At 47.8% G+C, this 17,830-nt stretch overlaps 1 protein-coding gene across 1 annotated transcript in view; it reads left to right on the forward strand.

Moving 5' to 3' along the window:
• The window catches only part of lrba (LPS responsive beige-like anchor protein), a 242,055-nt gene that overhangs the window by 131,817 nt on the left and 92,408 nt on the right, over positions 1 to 17,830 (forward strand). The window contains exons 34-36 of the mRNA XM_056279765.1: positions 695 to 759; positions 3,118 to 3,226; positions 13,867 to 14,033. Of these exons, the coding sequence (XP_056135740.1) occupies positions 695 to 759; positions 3,118 to 3,226; positions 13,867 to 14,033 (341 nt within the window). The remainder of the gene's footprint in view (positions 1 to 694; positions 760 to 3,117; positions 3,227 to 13,866; positions 14,034 to 17,830) is intronic.

Below are 17,830 nucleotides of genomic sequence, written 5' to 3' on the forward strand. Positions count from 1 at the left end.
ACGTCAGAGCCTGCTAGAGTCCATCTCAATAGATGGGGAACATTTTAAGGCATCATTGAAAGCAAGGTAGTATAATAATTAGGGCTGTAATGGCACAGATTTTCGTTATCTTTTCAATGGATCAGTTAATAGTTTTGTCTATAAAATGTCAAACATAATGGCAAATTCCCAGCACAAGTTCCCAGATTCCAGTGTCATGTCTCAAAACGGTGTACTTACTCTGACCAAAAGCCCAAAAAACCCCAAAAGTATCAATTTTATGATGAATAATAGTGAATATAATTGTTTTTTAACAATAATCTGAACAAATCTTGTCATTTGTGAAGGTGTAACAAACATTTTACTTGATAAATGAATAATTATCCAGTGATTCAATGACTATTTCAGCACTACAGATAATAGTATCAAACTGTCTGCATTGTAATTGCTTATTTTGTTTGTAATGTTGATGCAAGACAGTTGATCTAACTGTTAAAAACAATTGTCTGGTGGTGCAAGAATGTCTTGGCGTGAATACGTTGGGCCCTTTCCATTTCCATCTGCTTCTCAACATATATTTCTACCCTCCCCTGTTTTGCCCCAGCACCATGTGTAAAATTAATTTACTATATATATATATATATATATATATATATATATGCATGTGCTAATCGTTATAGGGACTGTACTAACATGTCACATTTGTGTTTTTTAGGAATGGCAGAACTCGATACAGAAGAATGCTGGACTGGCCTTCATCGAGCTGGTCAACGAGGGCAGGTCTGTACCGTAGAAAGCTACCTGTGACCTGCTGGTTACAGTCTTAACCTCTCTCAACTCCAAGCATCAGCACCTCTTCATTATCTTCCCATTACCTGCCCCGTCAACCACCTTTCTGCAAGCCCCCCGTCACACCACAGCCCCCAGACCATACTGGTAGGACATCCTATCGGCGATGCTGGAGAAAAATCAATGTCCAGTGGAAAGAGGAGCCGTGGAGAAGTGGGCATAAAGGCCCCCAGAGTTCAAGGCCCGGTTCGATGGCTGCTCACCCCAGAGGGATTTAGGGAGGAGGGGTGGGGTGGGGGTGGCAGGTGATGTTTTTTTTTTTATCTCTATGTACTCTGTGACACCAGGGGGACTCGGCCCTCATTTCCCACTGTTCCTCTGGTGGTATCGGCAGTTCTTACCGACTCTCTTGTCCACCCACTTCTCTGTTTCTAGATGGCGGTTCTTCATTTAATTTATTTTTTATTTTTTAAAGTCAGTTTACATGTGTTCTTTACCATCCCCACTTCTTTCCTCCTGCTATGATAAACTTTACTTCCTAACAGGACCCCTCTAATACTGATTACATAACTCGTTTTGTCTCAGAGTTCCCGTTAATTTTTAGATCTCGAGGGTCACAGGTTTCATTATTGACCCCCTACCCACTGGGACTGACATAAGCTAATCAAAGGTAATGCTCACGAGTCTAGCAAGTAAAGATTTTGGACTACAGTGAGGGAAAGACTGCTATACTCAGTCATGTTACTAGTCAAAATGTACTGATTTATGATACAGCTCAGCTCGTCATTCATGAATTAATTATTAAATTATCATCAATGAATTAATATTAACATTTCCCATTTCAAAAACTTGAATTAATCTTTTTCCCATCCTTGTATATTTTCTTTTTAATCAGTCAGTAGACTCACAAATTAATTTTTTTTTTAATAGCCAACAAAATAAATAAAGAGATAACATATATTTATACTTACAAATATATTTACAAAACTATTTCAGTGCTAAAACAGGAAATATGCCTGCATGTGAAAAACCCATGCATTTTTACATGTGCGGTGTGTGTGTGTGTGTGTGTGTGTGTGTGTGTGTGTGTGTAAGGGCAGACCATCATAAAGGTGGGCAGTGGCTGGGTTATTGATTGCCGGGCCTGGATGGGGCCAGAGAGGCTACAGAGGCCCCAGCACCTCCGCTTCCCTGCTGCCCTGAGCTGAAACAGCAGGCTTGGGTTACAGCCATCCCCTGGCCCCTAACCTTGCACCCTTCAAACTCCCCCACCACCACCTCTTCCCCTCCACACCCACCCCACAGCCCTCCTCTCTGGCCCCTGGCCTGTTATTGTTCCACTTTGCACAGACCTGACCTCTTTGGCTTGAGAGTAGTTTCTCTGACCTGTAAATACACTCACACACATGCATGCGTTATTAACACTGATAAGGAAAGGGGCGAGGGTCTGTGTGCACACATGTCCCAACATGGACAGAGGTCCTCTCCCCTGTCAGATACATATCATTAACAAATCAATTAGCGCCTGCACCCCAGTTAAAGGAAGCTACTGGTTTCGTTTAAAATTAGATTTCCTGCTCATTTCGCATGGTTCATTTTGGTGTTTTCATGGATGTTACACGGATATTTCATGGATGCTGGCTATTCTGTGAGGCTTTTGCACTTGAGCTAAGATTGTGGTGCTTGAGGTGTTAAATATCTGAAGTATACTGATGCTTTTTTAAATTTATTTATTTATTTATTTTGCCCCCCCCCTTCACCCCAATTGTACCCAGCCAATTACCCCACTCTTCTGACCCGTCCTGTTCGCTGCTCCACCCCCTCTGCCGATCCGTCCCGGCCGCTGCTCCACCCCCTCTGCTGAGGGCTGCAGACTACCGCATGCCTCCTCCGATACATGCGGAGTCGCCAGCCGCTTCTTTTCACCTGGCAGTGAGGAATTTTACCAGGGGGACGTAGCGCGTGGGTGGATCACGCTATTACGCCCCCCAGTTCCCCCTCCCCCCTGAACGGGTGCCCCGACCGACCAGAGGAGGCGCTACTGCAGCGACCAGGACACATACCCGCATCTGGCTTCCCACCCGCAGACACGGCCAATCGTGTCTGTAGGGACGCCCAATCAAGCCGGAGGTAAAGCGGGGATTTTAACTGGCGATCCCCGTGTTGGTAGGCAATGGAACAGACCGCCACGCCACCCGGACTCATGATGCTTTTATTTTTCGACTATTGGTTAAATAAGATGCATACAACTTCGGATCGATGTGATCGTTGACACTTCCAAGGTACCTGTACTTTGCATTATTCCAGAGAAATATTCCGCTAATCCAATTTTCTCTTTTCTCCTTTCAGACTGCTGAGTCACACAATGAAGGACCACCTGGTGCGCGTGGCCAACGAGGCCGAGTTCATCCTCAGCCGACAGAGGGCCGAAGACATCCATAAACATGCCGAGTTTGAGGTGAGATAACGTTGCTCTTGATATGAGTTCATACGACTTGAGAAAACAAGATTTCCCCCCAAATAAAGAAAACACATATTGACTCCCGTTCAAAGTAACACGCCGTTTGAGATGCTGGCGTGGGAGTTGGCGGCTGGAGTAGCAGGTATCGTACGGCGTTAACACATCTAACATGACCCGGAGTTTTAGCGGCCATAAAATCAAAGCTCACGAGCGATTTCTTCATTCTGTAAAAAGAAATAACAGCGTATTTCTCTTTGTCTTTACTTTTTCTTTCTGTAAAATACGTGGGAACTTCAAACTAGGACAAAAAAAACCCCCCAATTTGTAGTGTTAGGCCTATTACATTAGACTTATTTTTGTAGAAATGGGTGACGGCTTGATGTTATTGTTTTCTTTCGGGCTATATTTAATGAAAACAACTGAGAAGTAATTGTCCGTGGGAGCGCAGAGTAGCTGACCCTGTAGTTAGCTTAAATTTGTCCGTCAAGTTTCCAGATCAGCCATTGCAAACCCAGAGGATAAATGTTTACTTTTCAAAATGAGACCTTCTCCCGCGTGGTAATAAAAACGCGTACACATACACAAGTACAGGCACGCACACACGCACATGCAGGGGTAGTTTTGGGGGTGGGAGATCATGTTTGGCACATATCGCTAGCAAAACATTGTGTAGTGTTAATTTATCCCTGTGCCTCCCGGCTTCGCTGCAGGCTCGGCCCCACAGCATACCTTCTCTCTCCCCACCTTCCCGCCAGCCCTCGACACAAACGCGCCCATTCACGTGTGTGTGTGTGCGCATGGCGCGGCTCTCTCCTAACCCGTGGGCACCCCTTGGTGCTCCCTGCCCAGTCTTACTCTGCTGCCCCCCCCCCTCCGCCCCACGGCTCTCTCAATCGCGCCGAAATCATTTCCTGTCCTGCTGAGGCCCTGTCCATTATACTCCCGCTGGGGGTGTATTTTGCCAGTGACAGGAATACGGCATCCTCCCCTCTCTCCATCCATCCCTCCCTCGTTTCTCAGGACCCTGCCAGTACTAAAAGTTGCAGACAGGCCTGAAAGGTGCTGGCCTAAAGGGCCGACTGTGTATAAACCCTCTCCTTCCAGCCCCGAGGCTCGGCCCTCAGGCCTCACTTTGCAGTAAAATGTCGTGCTTTCTTTAAGGTTCAAGGAAGGGTCTCTCTTATAGTCGAGAAAAGGAAAAGCCCTCGTGAGTGTTGAAAGTCAGTCGGGGGGGGGGTTCTTTTATGTCACAGTTTTGTCTTGGGTTGCAATGTTTTTGCCGTCTTCCACTTGCCCGGTATGCTTACTTTTCTGACTGACTGGCAACCCGGTTTTCTTACCCCTTTATAACCGAGCTGTTCCAGGCTTTAGTGATTTTCAGGGAAAGGTTTGGTCTGATCTGGGCGTTCATTTGGTCATAGATGATTGCGTGGAGGAGATTTGTGTTGATCTAAGAGGTGTGACGCGATAGGTTTGATAGCCAGCTAACCTAAACTCTCTGGAAAGGCACGCATGCATGCACGTGTGTACCGATACCAATGGAGGCAACGGTGAGAGCGAGGAAAGAACGTGGGGCGTCCTGCCAGGCTGATGCAGAGGCAAACTTGGCAGCCCATATGCACACAACAAGCTGGAAAGAGCCTGGTCTCTCTTGACCTCATAAAATTTGCTCTGGGCCATGCACTTGGTCTTACAATGCCCCATTTTCTAATATGCCCTTGCGCAAGCCCCAGTTTTCTGACATCACCTCTCGAGTTTTGTCTGGTTCAAAAGAATGTTCAACATGTTCTTGTTTCGTATCATTTTTTTGGGGTGGATCCCCCCCCCCCTTTTCTCCCCAATTGTACTTGGCCAATTACCCCACTCTTCCGAGCCGTCCTGGTTGCTGCTCCACCCCCTCTGCCGATCCGAGGATGGCTGCAGACTACCACATGCCTCCTCCGATACACGTGGAGCTGCCGGCCGCTTCTTTTCACCTGACAGTGAGGAGTTTTGCCGGGGGGACGTAGCGCGTGGGAGGATCACGCTATTACCCCTCCAGTTCCTCCTGCCCCTGAAACAGGCGCCTCCGACCGGCCAGAGGAGGCGCTAGTGCAGCGACCAGGACACATACCCACATCCGGCTTTCCGTCCGCAGACACGGCCGATTGTGTCTGTCGGGACGCCCTACCAAGCCGGAGGTAACATGGGGATTCAAACCAGCGATCCCCGTGTTGGTAGGCAATGGAATAGACCACCATGCTACCTGGATGCCCCTTGTTTTAGTATCTTTATGAATAGAGAGGAAGATGGAGTGGAACATGCATTTGATAGAATCCAAGTCTTTTTTTTGTTTTTTTTTTGTTTTTTTTGTTTTGTTACTTGAGCCATAGCCAGGTTATGGTTGTTGTTGTGTTTGTATGCAGGGAAGCCTAGATAAATAAATGGTATCTAACACATGATAAGTAATGCAATGAAGTCCTAGGGTACCAAAGGTAAGGCTTCAGTTGCTGATTTCAAGAGACATTTTACAGGGTGAACTTTACTTTATCTTCATTTCCAAACGGCATGTTCTCCACTTGCCAATTTGGTGCAGGGAAGTTCTTTGTTTTTTTTTTCCCCAAGTTAAAAAATAATTTTTCTCACACAAGAAGTGGTACCATAGCAGTGATATTGATGCTCCCATGTTGATACAGGCAACCTCTGAATCACCTTTGGGCTTGCTGCACCTACAATATACAATTACGTAGTTGAAAGCTCTAGTTTTTTTTTTCTCTCTATTTCAGGATCTGATTTTAGCTTCTACTTCCCAATCCTCCAATTGGTGTCCTTAATCAGATACCAAGCACAGCCCGGCCCAAACTGTGTTTCACATTGAATTTCCCACTTATATCCAGTTGCTCCTCTGTGACCTCAGTAAAGAAGTAAACCACTGATAAGTCCGGCTCTGATATTGCTGTATTGATTTTCGCCTCCATTCAGCGTCTGCTCGAACCTACTCGAGCCACTGGTTTCATTTTGCCCTGCCACAATAAAAATAACAGGCTCATGAAACATCTGTCCTGGAGGTGGGGGGTGGAGCAGTTTGAAATAATTTTAAGATGTATATTTTATATTTGGAAAAAGATGCTGCAAAAGACGACGCGCTACAGAGATATAGTTTAGACTGTCGTCCAATTTGTAGGATTTTGCATGTTCTCGTGAAAACGGCGGTTATGAAAAATCGTGACCAGCGGGCCAACGAGTGAAAAGTATCATCGATTGCGTTTCCCGTCTCTAAAGACGACCCGTCATCAATCCCAGGAAACGTACGGCGGTGGAGCTAGATGGTTGGTCTGCGGTCCCGGTGGACACAGCTTAGGCTCATCGTTTAATATACCTTCAGACTACATGCACAAAAAAAAAAATAATATATATATATATATATATATATATATATAGCACATCTACTAAAAACCCCAGGAACCAAACTATCCGTTCGAGTTTGATAACCATATGCCAAGTAAGGCATCAGGAAAAAAGAACAATGCAATCGATAAAACCAAATTTATCTTCGGCCCTTGTCAGAGTTCATATCCTTGAGAAGGTGGTGATGGAGGAGCTCTGTGATTTAGATAGCTGTTTACCCCTGAAACACAACATGTTTGTTTCCCTCCCTCTCTCTTCCTCTATCCCTATCTCTCTTTCTCCCCCTCTCTCCTCGTCTGTCCGGCTCTCTGTGTGTCTTGCGTGCTCTTCCTATTCATCGGCGCACACTTTCTGTCTCTCTGCGGGGCAGAATTGAGTTATCTTTGGCCCGAGGAGTAAGTTATTACAGTGGGCTAAGGGTGAAACAGAGATGAAGATAACTAGGGAGGGAAATCCAATTACCTTTTAGGGTTCTCTATCTAATAGGATCCTTAATGTGCAGGAGATCTGCAGATCAGATCTCCTGCTGCTGCCCCGCGCGGCAAATGATAGACTCTGATATCTTTGCAAGAGGAGCAGGAGAGAGGGAGAGAGAGAGGGAGGTGAAGAGATATATAGAGAGAGGAAGAGAAATCGAACTCCCTCTTTTTATGGGTCTGTTCATTAGTGATGAAATGTGGCGGGCTCAGGGGCACGAGGGCAGATGAGAGGGCCCAGATAGAGAAGAGCGAGCAGGACCCGGGTCATTTCTTTTCTTTTCTTTGCCCATCCCATCCCCCCCCGCCCCCGCCGCCGCCGCCTCTGTTCTTGTCTCCCTCTCCCGTCTCTGATTCCTCCTCTGCTGTTGCGCGGAGTAAATAAATAGTGTGTCCGAGAGATGCCGTGAAAGCCAGACGATAGCGGCTAATTAGCGCTTGATGTCATTGTCCTCCCTCCGCTGGGCTTGTAAAGTGATCTGCTCCCTCTCCCCGAGTTAATGACATTAACACTGAGCTCATGCTCATTATCTTCTGCCATAGAGGCGGCGGCGGCAAACGGCTCTCGGGGAAACCTGCACATCACGGAGCAGATGAAGCAAGTTGCGAGTGAAACATAAACCGGTTGGGGCAAAATGGTTGTTTTCAGCCGGTAAAGATGAAAACATTTTTTATAGTTTGGGGGTGGTGGTGGTGGTGGTGGGGTGGGGTGGAGTTCAGAAATGGCTTGCTGAACAATGAATAAAGACAGACAAAAGACACCCGGAGCGCCTGAAATGCTATTTACAGCACGTCAGATCCCGGCGCTTTGATGGATGGCTGCCACCGGCTTTACTGAACGGACTCGCGCCGCGTCCCGCGCTGCATAAACGTCAAACGGGCTGGAGACCCGCGCTCCTCGTCGCGTTTAAATCTCCTCTATGCGGAGAAACTGGGAGGCGGGAGCGTACTCGGAAGTGGGTTACGGAAGCTTGTGGGGGGGGGGCTGCTGTGCACCCGGTTACCGTGTCTTGTCGGTGTAATGAAGTCCCCGGGTACCTCCTCTGCTGCTCCCATCATTATGTGTGACCAGCTGACCTCGAAAGTAACAAAAAAAGACTTTTTCCTCCGCAGCATCCTTTGTTTCACTCTAACTGGCGCCTTCAGCCTGCAGTACAGCTCTGCTAGTTTGCCTTGTTTGTTGTGGTTTCTCTCTTCTTCCGAGTTGCTGAGCAGGTCGAAGGTGAAAAGAAAGCATTTATGGTGCGTCCGTTATCCAGGTCGCTTATCCTGATGAGGGTGGCGGGGATGCTGGAGCCTATCCCAGCAGTCATTGCATCTATGTTGCAAATGATTTTATTTTCCTGCTCATGTTTCAGTGCTTAAGAGCTTTTCGTCTGCCCCGTGCCGTTTGAACGAGTCTGTGACACACACACATTTCCCATTTGTAGGATTTAACCTGTGTATTTTCAGTACGCGTTGACCGTGGCGAGCGTGTCGTCGCCGTCCCGTATTCGTAATCCCCTAATATAGCCGTGTCTCGCAGGACCGGCATTTTCTTTCATCTGGTCACGTTCTTCCCTCATTTGACTTGTTTTTTTTTCATCGCCGCACGTGCGATTTTTCAAACGGCGTGACCTTGAAGCGGCGCCGCCGAAGTCACGGTAAGAAGACGGCGAAAATCCAGACTGATGGGAGCGAGAGAGGAGGGCGCGGTTTCGGCGGAGGTGAGAGGGTTTTCTGGATAGAGGGGGAGATGGAGAGGCCCGCCAGCCGAGCATTGTGACCAGTCCATTAAAGATCAGCCTCAGACAGTGGGGTGGAGGAGGAGGAGGGGGGGGGGGTGCGAGAAGGAGGAGGGGGGCGGAGGAGGAGAACAGAGATAGTTTGATAAGTGTTGCGCCTGCGTTAACCTTGATGGCCACAGGCGAACCGGCTGATGCCAGCAGCACGGATCTGTTTCAGCTGGATTCGATTATTTTTCTCTCTCTCTCTCTCTCTCTCTCTCTCTCTCTCTCTCTCTCTCTCTTTTTTTTTTTTTTTTTTTACCCCGCTGTGCTCCGAGGGAAGAGAGGAGGGAAAAAAATCAATACCCGGGAGCACAGCATGACAGGGGCATCATTTCAGAATTGAAGTGGCTGTCAGGCATTGTCATTTGGTGACTTTTGTTTGCCATTGTACTTTTAAGCCCTCATTTTTCTCCCTCTGCTCTTCGCCTCACTCGTGCCCCCCCACCCCTCACCCCCCCCCCACCCCCACCCCCGGCCCATTGTACGAATTCCCCCGGTGGCGTTTTATGTTGCAATTTTGAAAACTCGAGGGCAAGAGATCAAGTGCGGGAGAATCTCCTTTTGAAACCAGTTGGTACACTGGTTCAGCATCTCCCTTTTGTTTAGTGCCCCCCCCCCCATCCTTCTTTCTTTCTTTTTTTTTCATCTCCTCCCCTCATCTCCCTAGGCCTGTATTCTGTTCCTCGAGGAATTCTGTGCTGGTAGGACATTTGCATTCCGCGGGTACATGACAAGGACAAGCCTGACGCCGTCCCGCCATCCTCTGGACAGCTCCTCCGTGCGTTTTGTAAATGAAACCCTGTGGGAGCGCTCGTCGGTGGATGTGAAATTGGCGTGCGAGCGATAGCCTAACCTCTGGGAGTGTGTAGCCCCGGCGTGCCGCCGGTGACAAAGGGATTGCAAATCAAGTGATTTAATAATATATCCACTGTTTTGGTTTTTTTCCCCCTCCTCGGCCTCTTGTTCTCTAACAGGATCTTGAAACTCTGTTTTTGTCAGGCGGGCTGGCTGAAGGCTCGGCAGCGTGGCAGCGCCACTAGGCCTCGCTCTGTCACTCTAATTGATAAACACGGGGTAGATATGTCGTAATGAGCCTCCGTTCTCCGGCCTATTATACTGGTTAACCCGCTCAACCCGCACAGGGAGAGGAGGAGGAGGAGGTGGTTGGCGAGGCGTTTTCTGACAACATCTAGTGCGTTTAGATAGGGCTGACATTGAACGCTGAAGTCCTAGCGCCCCCCCCCCCTCCTGCTTATGTGTGGTGTTAACACGGTGCTAATGTGGCACCGATGGCCGCATTGTGAGCCGATATGTTCCAAATGCCCTGATCTGAATATTATGAAAGGTGTATCCCATTACCCCACCCTTCCTTGCCTCCTCTGCTGCTCCGGGGAGGGCTGCAGACTACCACATGTCTCCCTGCGACATATGTGGGGTCGCCAGTCGCTTCTTTTCACCTGACGGTGAGGAGTTTCGCCAGGGGGACGTAGTGCATAGGAAGATTACGCTATTCCCCCCAGCCCCCCCCCCAACAGGCGCCCGGGGGGGGGTAGTGCGTGGGAGAATCACGCTATTCCCTCCAGCCCCCGAACATGCTCCCCGACTGACCAGAGGAGGCGCTAGTGCAACGACCAGAACACATACCCACATCCCACATCCGGCTTCCTACCCACAGACAGCCAATTGTGTCTGTAGGGACGCCCGACCAAGCCGGAGGTAACACGGGGATTCGAACCAGCGATCCCTGTGTTGGTAGGCAATGAAATAGACTGCTACGCCACCCGGACGCCCACTGGAATGCTTTTTCTATTTGAGTGGTGTCGGTGCTACATGCTTGTTGTGATTACGTGATTTATCCAGGGTTAGCACTTCTCCCATTTCCCAGTTTCTATTAAGTCACATCTCCAGCAGCTTATGTCCTCCATAAGCCTGCACAAACCCGTACCTGTAAATTTGATCAATGGATGGATTGTCGGAGATATGAGTCGACTAATTGACTCTATTAACGCTGGGTCATTATCCTTCCATCTTCACCAAGCTGTCTCTTCTTGCAGGGCAGATGCCCATGCTGGCTGACCCTGTCAGCCAAGGCCATGTGATGGAAGGTGCTGCCCATGATTACAGTGTCCCAAGTCATAGAGGGCTCACTTGCCAGCATGCTGTGCCCTGTCGGTAGTCTGGGATGCTTGGCAAAACCTACGTCTCCCTTTTCCTGAGACCTCATAATCACCTGTTCTCCTTTTGGACGACAGATGACGGACCATTTCCTCAACAGTTTCCCGGCCATGTATCGTTCTTCCAGCGTCAAAACACACACAGCTCCCCGCTGTCCTCTCTCTACTTACTGATAAGGGTTTTTTGTTTTGTCGGGTCTCTCTGTCTCATGGGCCTTCAAAACAGATTTGAAGAAACTCGACAGAATCAATCAATCAATACAGAACACTGTGTCCTATTATATAGTCCCCTCGTGTTTTTTCTATAGCTAATTTCAGATAGAAGCGAATACAGGGAGATAGGAAGGGGGGGGGTTAGCTATAGAATGAAAGTGGCTCTCAGCACAAGACACCCCCCCCCCCCATTAAACCCAAGCACATTATGTGACTTCAGGTCCATGGAATGACCCCGCAGAATTAACATTGACTTGTCTTTTCCACCTGCAGCCAAACCAAACCTTTAATATTAATGCTGCTACTTATGTGTTCGGCTTTTTTTCTTTTTTCAGTTGCTATTTTAGGGGGGTGGGGGCGAGCTTGTACTTTCCTCCTGTAGTCGTCGGCTTTGGCCCACTATATGAGCAAAGCCCATTACGGAATGGATGGTTTGGTGTTTGTGCAGGCTGAACACACTCAGGTGATGAAGTGTTTGTTTATGGTTATGAGTCTGAACCCGGAGCTGCTGATTGGTACTGCAGACGTTACACGTCTCGGACAGGAGCATATGGAAATGGGCTTTTTATAGGTCTGTTAGTTAGATGGTCACATGGCAGAAAAGCTGCACAGCTTTTCGGCGTTGTGGGGGATGATCAGCTCATACATTCATGACTGAAGCTGATCATATTTTTCTGCATGGCAGTTCTCTTTTTTTGTCATTCAGGCATTTGTTGCCCCCCCCTTTCCCCCAGTTGTACCTGTCCAATTACCCCACTCTTCCGAGTCATCCCAGTCGCTGCTCCACCCCCTCTGCCGATCCGGGGAGGGCTGCAGACTACCACATGCCTCCTCTGATACACGTGGAGTCACCAGCCGCTTCTTTTCACCTGACAGTGAGGAGTTTCACCAGGGGGGCGTAGCACGTGGGAGGATCACGCTATTTCCCCCCCAGTTCCTCCTCCCCCCCCCGAACAGGCGCCCCAACCGACCAGAGGAGGCGCTAGTGCAGCGACCAGGGCACATAGCTGCACCCGGCTTCCCACCCACAGACACGGCAAATTGCGTCTGTAGGGACGCCTGGCCAAGCCGGAGGTAACACAGGGGATTCGAACCGGCGATCCCCGTGTCGGTAGGCAACGGAATAGACTGCCACGCCGCCCGGACGCCGCTCACTTGTTGTCCTTTGCAGCATAAAATATACAATTTGGTACTGTACTTGGCTGGACCTGTCGTTTTGGAGGTATCGTCCTCTTTTTCATCCGTTCCTTTTTGTCTGTCATGTATATTACATCTCCCGTTCCTGCTCGCCTGTGCTTCCTTCCCCCCCGATCATGATTAATGGACAGACGACACACACTAAGCCGAGCGTTCTTCGGTTCTCTATGTGAAACATTCAGCTGGAGATCCCTTACCCATAACCCCTTTATTTCCCCGTTTCCCAGGTCATCATGCTGGAAGGTCAAGGCCCACTCTAATGCCACACAAAGAGACATAGATTGATAATTAGGGCCCAATAGCTTGCAGAAAAGCCCCTCTAATGTGATTTATACCTATAGATTTTCTGTCAGATATGAGAAGTCGTCCTTCAAATTGGAGTGGAGGGCCCATTATAAAGCACTCTGTTGGCTTTGCTGGTAACTTTTTGGCGGCAGGTTGTATTTGTGCGGCCGTTCAGCCGGGCTGATTGTGCTGCACAAATGGCTCTGCCTCAGGTTAATTTGATGAGGACGGTAATAAACAAACCGGTGTAACATTAAGAATGCGGTTATGGGTTTTCATTATGGATATTGTAGCGTTTGGTCACAGCAGCTTCCCGTCGAACACGAGGAAGTAAATACAAATGGAGCATATTTAGCATCATTTTCTAGGGCGGTGGATGAATAGCATATTGTAAAGCGTTTTGCCCCCGTTCTCTAATCTGTTTGCCCTTGTGAATCAGGCAGCTACATAAGGTTACATTTAAAGCAATTTCTTTTTCTATATACGACAAAAATATAAAATTTTAATTTCTTGAAATCATTTTCAGGTGTTTTTTTGTGTGTTTGTGTGTGTGTGTGTGTGTGTGTCTGTCTTTACCGTCTCCACAGAGTTCAAAGACCCTTTCTGATAACAAATTCCGACAGAGAAAAATGTCCCCCTCATGTATTGTGGGTATTGTGCGATTTTTGTGTGCTGGAGGGCATTAGTAAATATGTGTCCACTGTTATTAATCACTGTGACACCGGGACAGAAATGACCCTGTGCTTTTCATTTGGTTCTACTCAGGATAGAATTTCTACACATAAAAGCTGTGTGTGTGTGTGTGTGTGTGTGTGTGTGTGTACATGCACGTGTGTTGTTTTAGTGTGTCCCCTCTTCCTGGTAGTGTTCTTTAGACCAGATGGCTTGTTTATGAATACACTGATTTACTGCATGACTCAGTAGTTATTCAGAAGTTTTGTTTGTCCATGCTGATATTCCCAGTATCTCTGTTTGTGATATATATATATATGTGTGTGTGTGTGTGTGTGTGTGTGTGTGTGTGTGTGTGTGTGTGTGTGTGTGTGTGTGTGTGTGTGTGTGTGTGTGTGTGTGTGTGTGTGTTTGTGTGTGTGTGTATATATATATATAATGTGTTTCTGATTCTTTCCCACCAGTCCCACTGTGCTCAGTACGCGGCGGATAAGCGGGATGAGGAGAAGATGTGTGACCATCTGATTCGAGCAGCCAAGTACCGCGACCACGTAACGGCAACGCAGCTCATCCAGAAGATAGTGACCATACTGACCGACAAACACGGAGCGTGGGGGAACCACACCGTCAGGTAAAACGAGAGCTATTCCCAAAGTCTGTGTCCCACAAAACTGACAAGCAGAATTCTTCAGTATTCCTAACTTTGGTTTAGGAAGAACGAAGCTAATCAATACAAGCCACAACTTGTGTATTGATTATCCTTTTCTCCCCTGGTGCCGATCTAGTATTTAACAGGAAAGTTCCAGTAAAGCATTTTATAAGAATTCCTTCGGTCATCACGCACCTGCATTTTTTCGCCATGTGCTTGATTTTTCCTCGGCTCGGAGACAAAAGCGCTCAGGTCTTTGTAGCAGATTCTAATCTGGTCATATTTTTGACCCTCTCGGCCCCTGGTACCCGTGTGTTTGATTGAATTAGCTCTGCGCTGGTGGAAATGTCAGTGGTGGGATGCATGATCCATTGACTTTGGAGAGAGATGAAAGCCATTTAAACAGCTCCGCGCCCATTACGGAGAGAGGGAACCTTACCCTCTTTGTTTGTTTCATCAAACAGGCGGCAGAATGCAGTGGAGCTATTCCCTAATGATGCCTGTTTGTGCAGGTAGAGTGTAATGGTGAGCCGGAGAGCCGACCGCTGGCTCACGCTTGTTAGACTCAAGCAGCTCTCCAGAGACTCGTCTGGGTAGACTCAGTTTGCCATCGGATCCCCTGTCTCTCTCGCTTGCTCTCTCTCTCTCCCTCGCTCTCTTGCTCTCTCTCTGTCTGTCTCTCTCTCTTGCTTGCTTGCTCTCTCGCTCTCTTGCTCTCTGTCTCTCTCTCTTGCTTGCTGGTTCTCTCTCGCTCTCTCTCTCTCTCTCTCTCTCTTGCTTGCTTGCTCTCTCTCTGTGTCTCTCTCTTTCTCTCACTGTCTCTGTCTGTCTGTCTGTCTCTCTCTCTCACTGTCTCTGTCTCTTTCTCTCTCTCGCTCTCTCTCTCTGTCTGTGCTTTCCCCTTTATTCCCTATTTTTCCTTTATCTTCTGCCCGCGTGCTGTTTCTGTCTCCCCCCCCCCCATTCCTTTCTCTTTATTAGTCTTTGCATGTTACTTGCACAAGGGCACGCTATTTGCTATGGAGAATGTGCTCCGCGGACCCCGGCCAGACACTCCCCCATTACCGGCCCTTTATGCTGCTGTGCTATTGATGGTTTTCCTAATGGCTGCCGATGGGCGTAGGGAGCCGCTGGCACCGGGCCTGGGAGCGCAGCGCTCTTTTAATAAATCACAATCAGTCCTGTGCCATTACATCAATATTTTTGGTCAATTACTGCGAAGGTCAGGTGGTGCAGCTTCGCACCGGAGCCCACGGCATGTGGGCACGGGAGAAACATCTGGTGCCGCAGACCCCATGAAAAAAACAAAAACAAAATAAACAACAAAAAAAAAGGGGGGGGGGAAGATGTGAAATAAAAGGAGGGTGGGTGGACTACAGGAAACAATCTCAAACATTTTCAAAGTATACCCATGGCTCATAATCACAGAAACTGACTAACTGTACACCTTGCTGTTTGTACGCACGTGCACACACACACACACACACACACACACACACACACACATACACTTTTTTGACATTCCTCATGGTAAATGAGGAGGGGATGAGAATATGAACACACAATTAATTTATTTATTTATTTATTTATTTATTTATTTAGCTAGCTAGCTAGCTAGCTGCTCTGAAAATTAAATCCAGTAACACAAAGACAATCCGCAGACACAATTACGACCTTTTGTTGCTTGGGTGTTAAATCCGAGCCAGCTCGCTCTGTCTCGCTCCGTGAAAGAAAAAAGAACAAATTCCCCAAAGTTTCCATTCAATAAAAGGTCTGAAAATGAAAATATTATTTTCTCACAGGCTGATGGGAATTGTTGTTTCCTCACGGCAGGCGTCTAATACCTTGTGACACCGCGTGACCTGCCTGAATGCAATTTGTGTCTTAATATCCAGCTTACAGCGGCCCCGGCCTCTGGAGGAAAGAGGTGCTTGCTGATTTTCTCCTCCCTTTTTTCATTCGTTTTATTTTTTTTCACTCTTCTCTTTCTTCCCTCTCTTTCTCTGCATCTCTCTTTCTTGCTCACAACACCCAATTTTCTCTTTCTTTTTTTTTTCATCTCCCCTCTCTCCTCATCGCTCCCTCCCCTGTTTTCCCGTCTCTTCTTCGGCTGTGTTGCACGCGGGTGTCAGAGGCGTCCGTCGTTCCTCCGCCCTTGTCTGTCATCTCGTGCTGAGAGACGGATGGATCCACAGACAGACACACAGACAGAGAGGGTTGTTACCTGTTCGTCCATACATTTCTGTCACAGCGCCTTGACACTCAGGTGTCCAACATGGCAGCCAGCTAGCTGCCTGGTTAAGACAAATACAGCCTGCCCGTTTCAGCAGCTAGCAAGACGGCCACAGATGAAATGGACTGTCAATTTTTTTTTTCTCTTCCTTTCTTTCCTCCCCCTGTTTTCTTCTTCTTTTTATTTTGTGTCTTTGAGCATGGGTCCACTGAGCATTCAGGCTGCAGTGGTGTTTATTTGGGTCAGGAGACAAATCATCTTTCATGTATATGACACCCAGGCGGAGGAGACGGACGTTGGGGTGAGATGAGGGCACATGATGGAGAACGGCAACTCTCCGTCTCTGGGGAGAAGCTCCCCCCCCCCATACCTTCCCGTTATTGCATTCTAATAGGCTGACCTAATGTACCATGGAAATTCACAGTGGAGGTGGAGAAGAAGAGGGAAACAGGAAGGAAGGTGGTTGCAGCTGACCGAGGGGGTGAAGTTGTAGTAAACGATGCACTACATGGCGGTTTGTGTGTGTGTGTGTGTGTGTGTATTAAGTGGAGTTGATGACAGTTTTGAGGGCATCTGCTTTTGTGAATTTAGTGATGGTTTACTATTTGCCGAGGTCTCTCTCTCTCTCTCTCTCTCTCTCTCTCTCTCTCTCTCTCTCTCTCTCTCTCTCTTCTCTCTCTCCTCTCTCTCTCTCTCTCTCTCTCTCTCTCTCTCTCTCTCTCTCTCTCTCTCTCTCTCTCTCTCTCTCCTCTCTCTCTCTCTCTCTCTCTCTCTCTCTCTCTCTCTCTCTCTCTCTCTCCTCTTCCTCTTCTACTTCTTTCCGCTTCATAATGACATCAGCAGCATCATTTTTATTCCTGTATTGTCTTTCCGCTTGATTCCTACTACAGCCTACGTTTTTTCTCTTAAAAACAGACAACACACACACACACACACCTCCACCACCACCTCCCTCCTATAAGCAGCTCATTTTCTGCAGCTCTACTGTGCTCTAATGGACACCCTTAGGCTAGAGGATTCCCAGCCAAGGGACATCCATCTTTTGGCTTGTCACACTCCCGCTCGGCAAAAAATCTTTGCGATGCGCACTCCAATTTTTCTTCAGTAAATCAAATCTTCCTTCCTTCAGAAAGACGAATGCTCCGGGGTTGGGGTGTTATAGAGAAAATCAATGCCGGCAAAATTGAAACAGTATGCCCCCGTATTGATCGGCCATGTGAGATCGAAAACGAACAGCTTTGTAACTGTTCGGCCGGACAGTTAGCTGACCTGTAATGGACAAACTATTGATATTAGCATTACTATTTTATCTTGTAGTATGTCATTTCGCCACCGCATCGCCGGAGCTGAGCATTTTGCGACGAGAAAAGGGGTTTAGTTCCCCTCCCATCCAGTAATGAAATGGGAGGGAGGGTGTCTGCAGCATCTCCGGCGGTGCAGTACAGTATCACAGTGTTGTTTTCAGCTTTGGTTTCCCTCCAGTTTTTCTCGAGTCACCCTTATCCATTTATTTTTTTTTTATTTTATTTTTTTTTCCTGGCAGTCG

The sequence above is a fragment of the Lampris incognitus genome, chromosome 5, assembly GCF_029633865.1.
Source record: "Lampris incognitus isolate fLamInc1 chromosome 5, fLamInc1.hap2, whole genome shotgun sequence".
NCBI classification, from domain to species: Eukaryota; Metazoa; Chordata; class Actinopteri; order Lampriformes; family Lampridae; genus Lampris; species Lampris incognitus.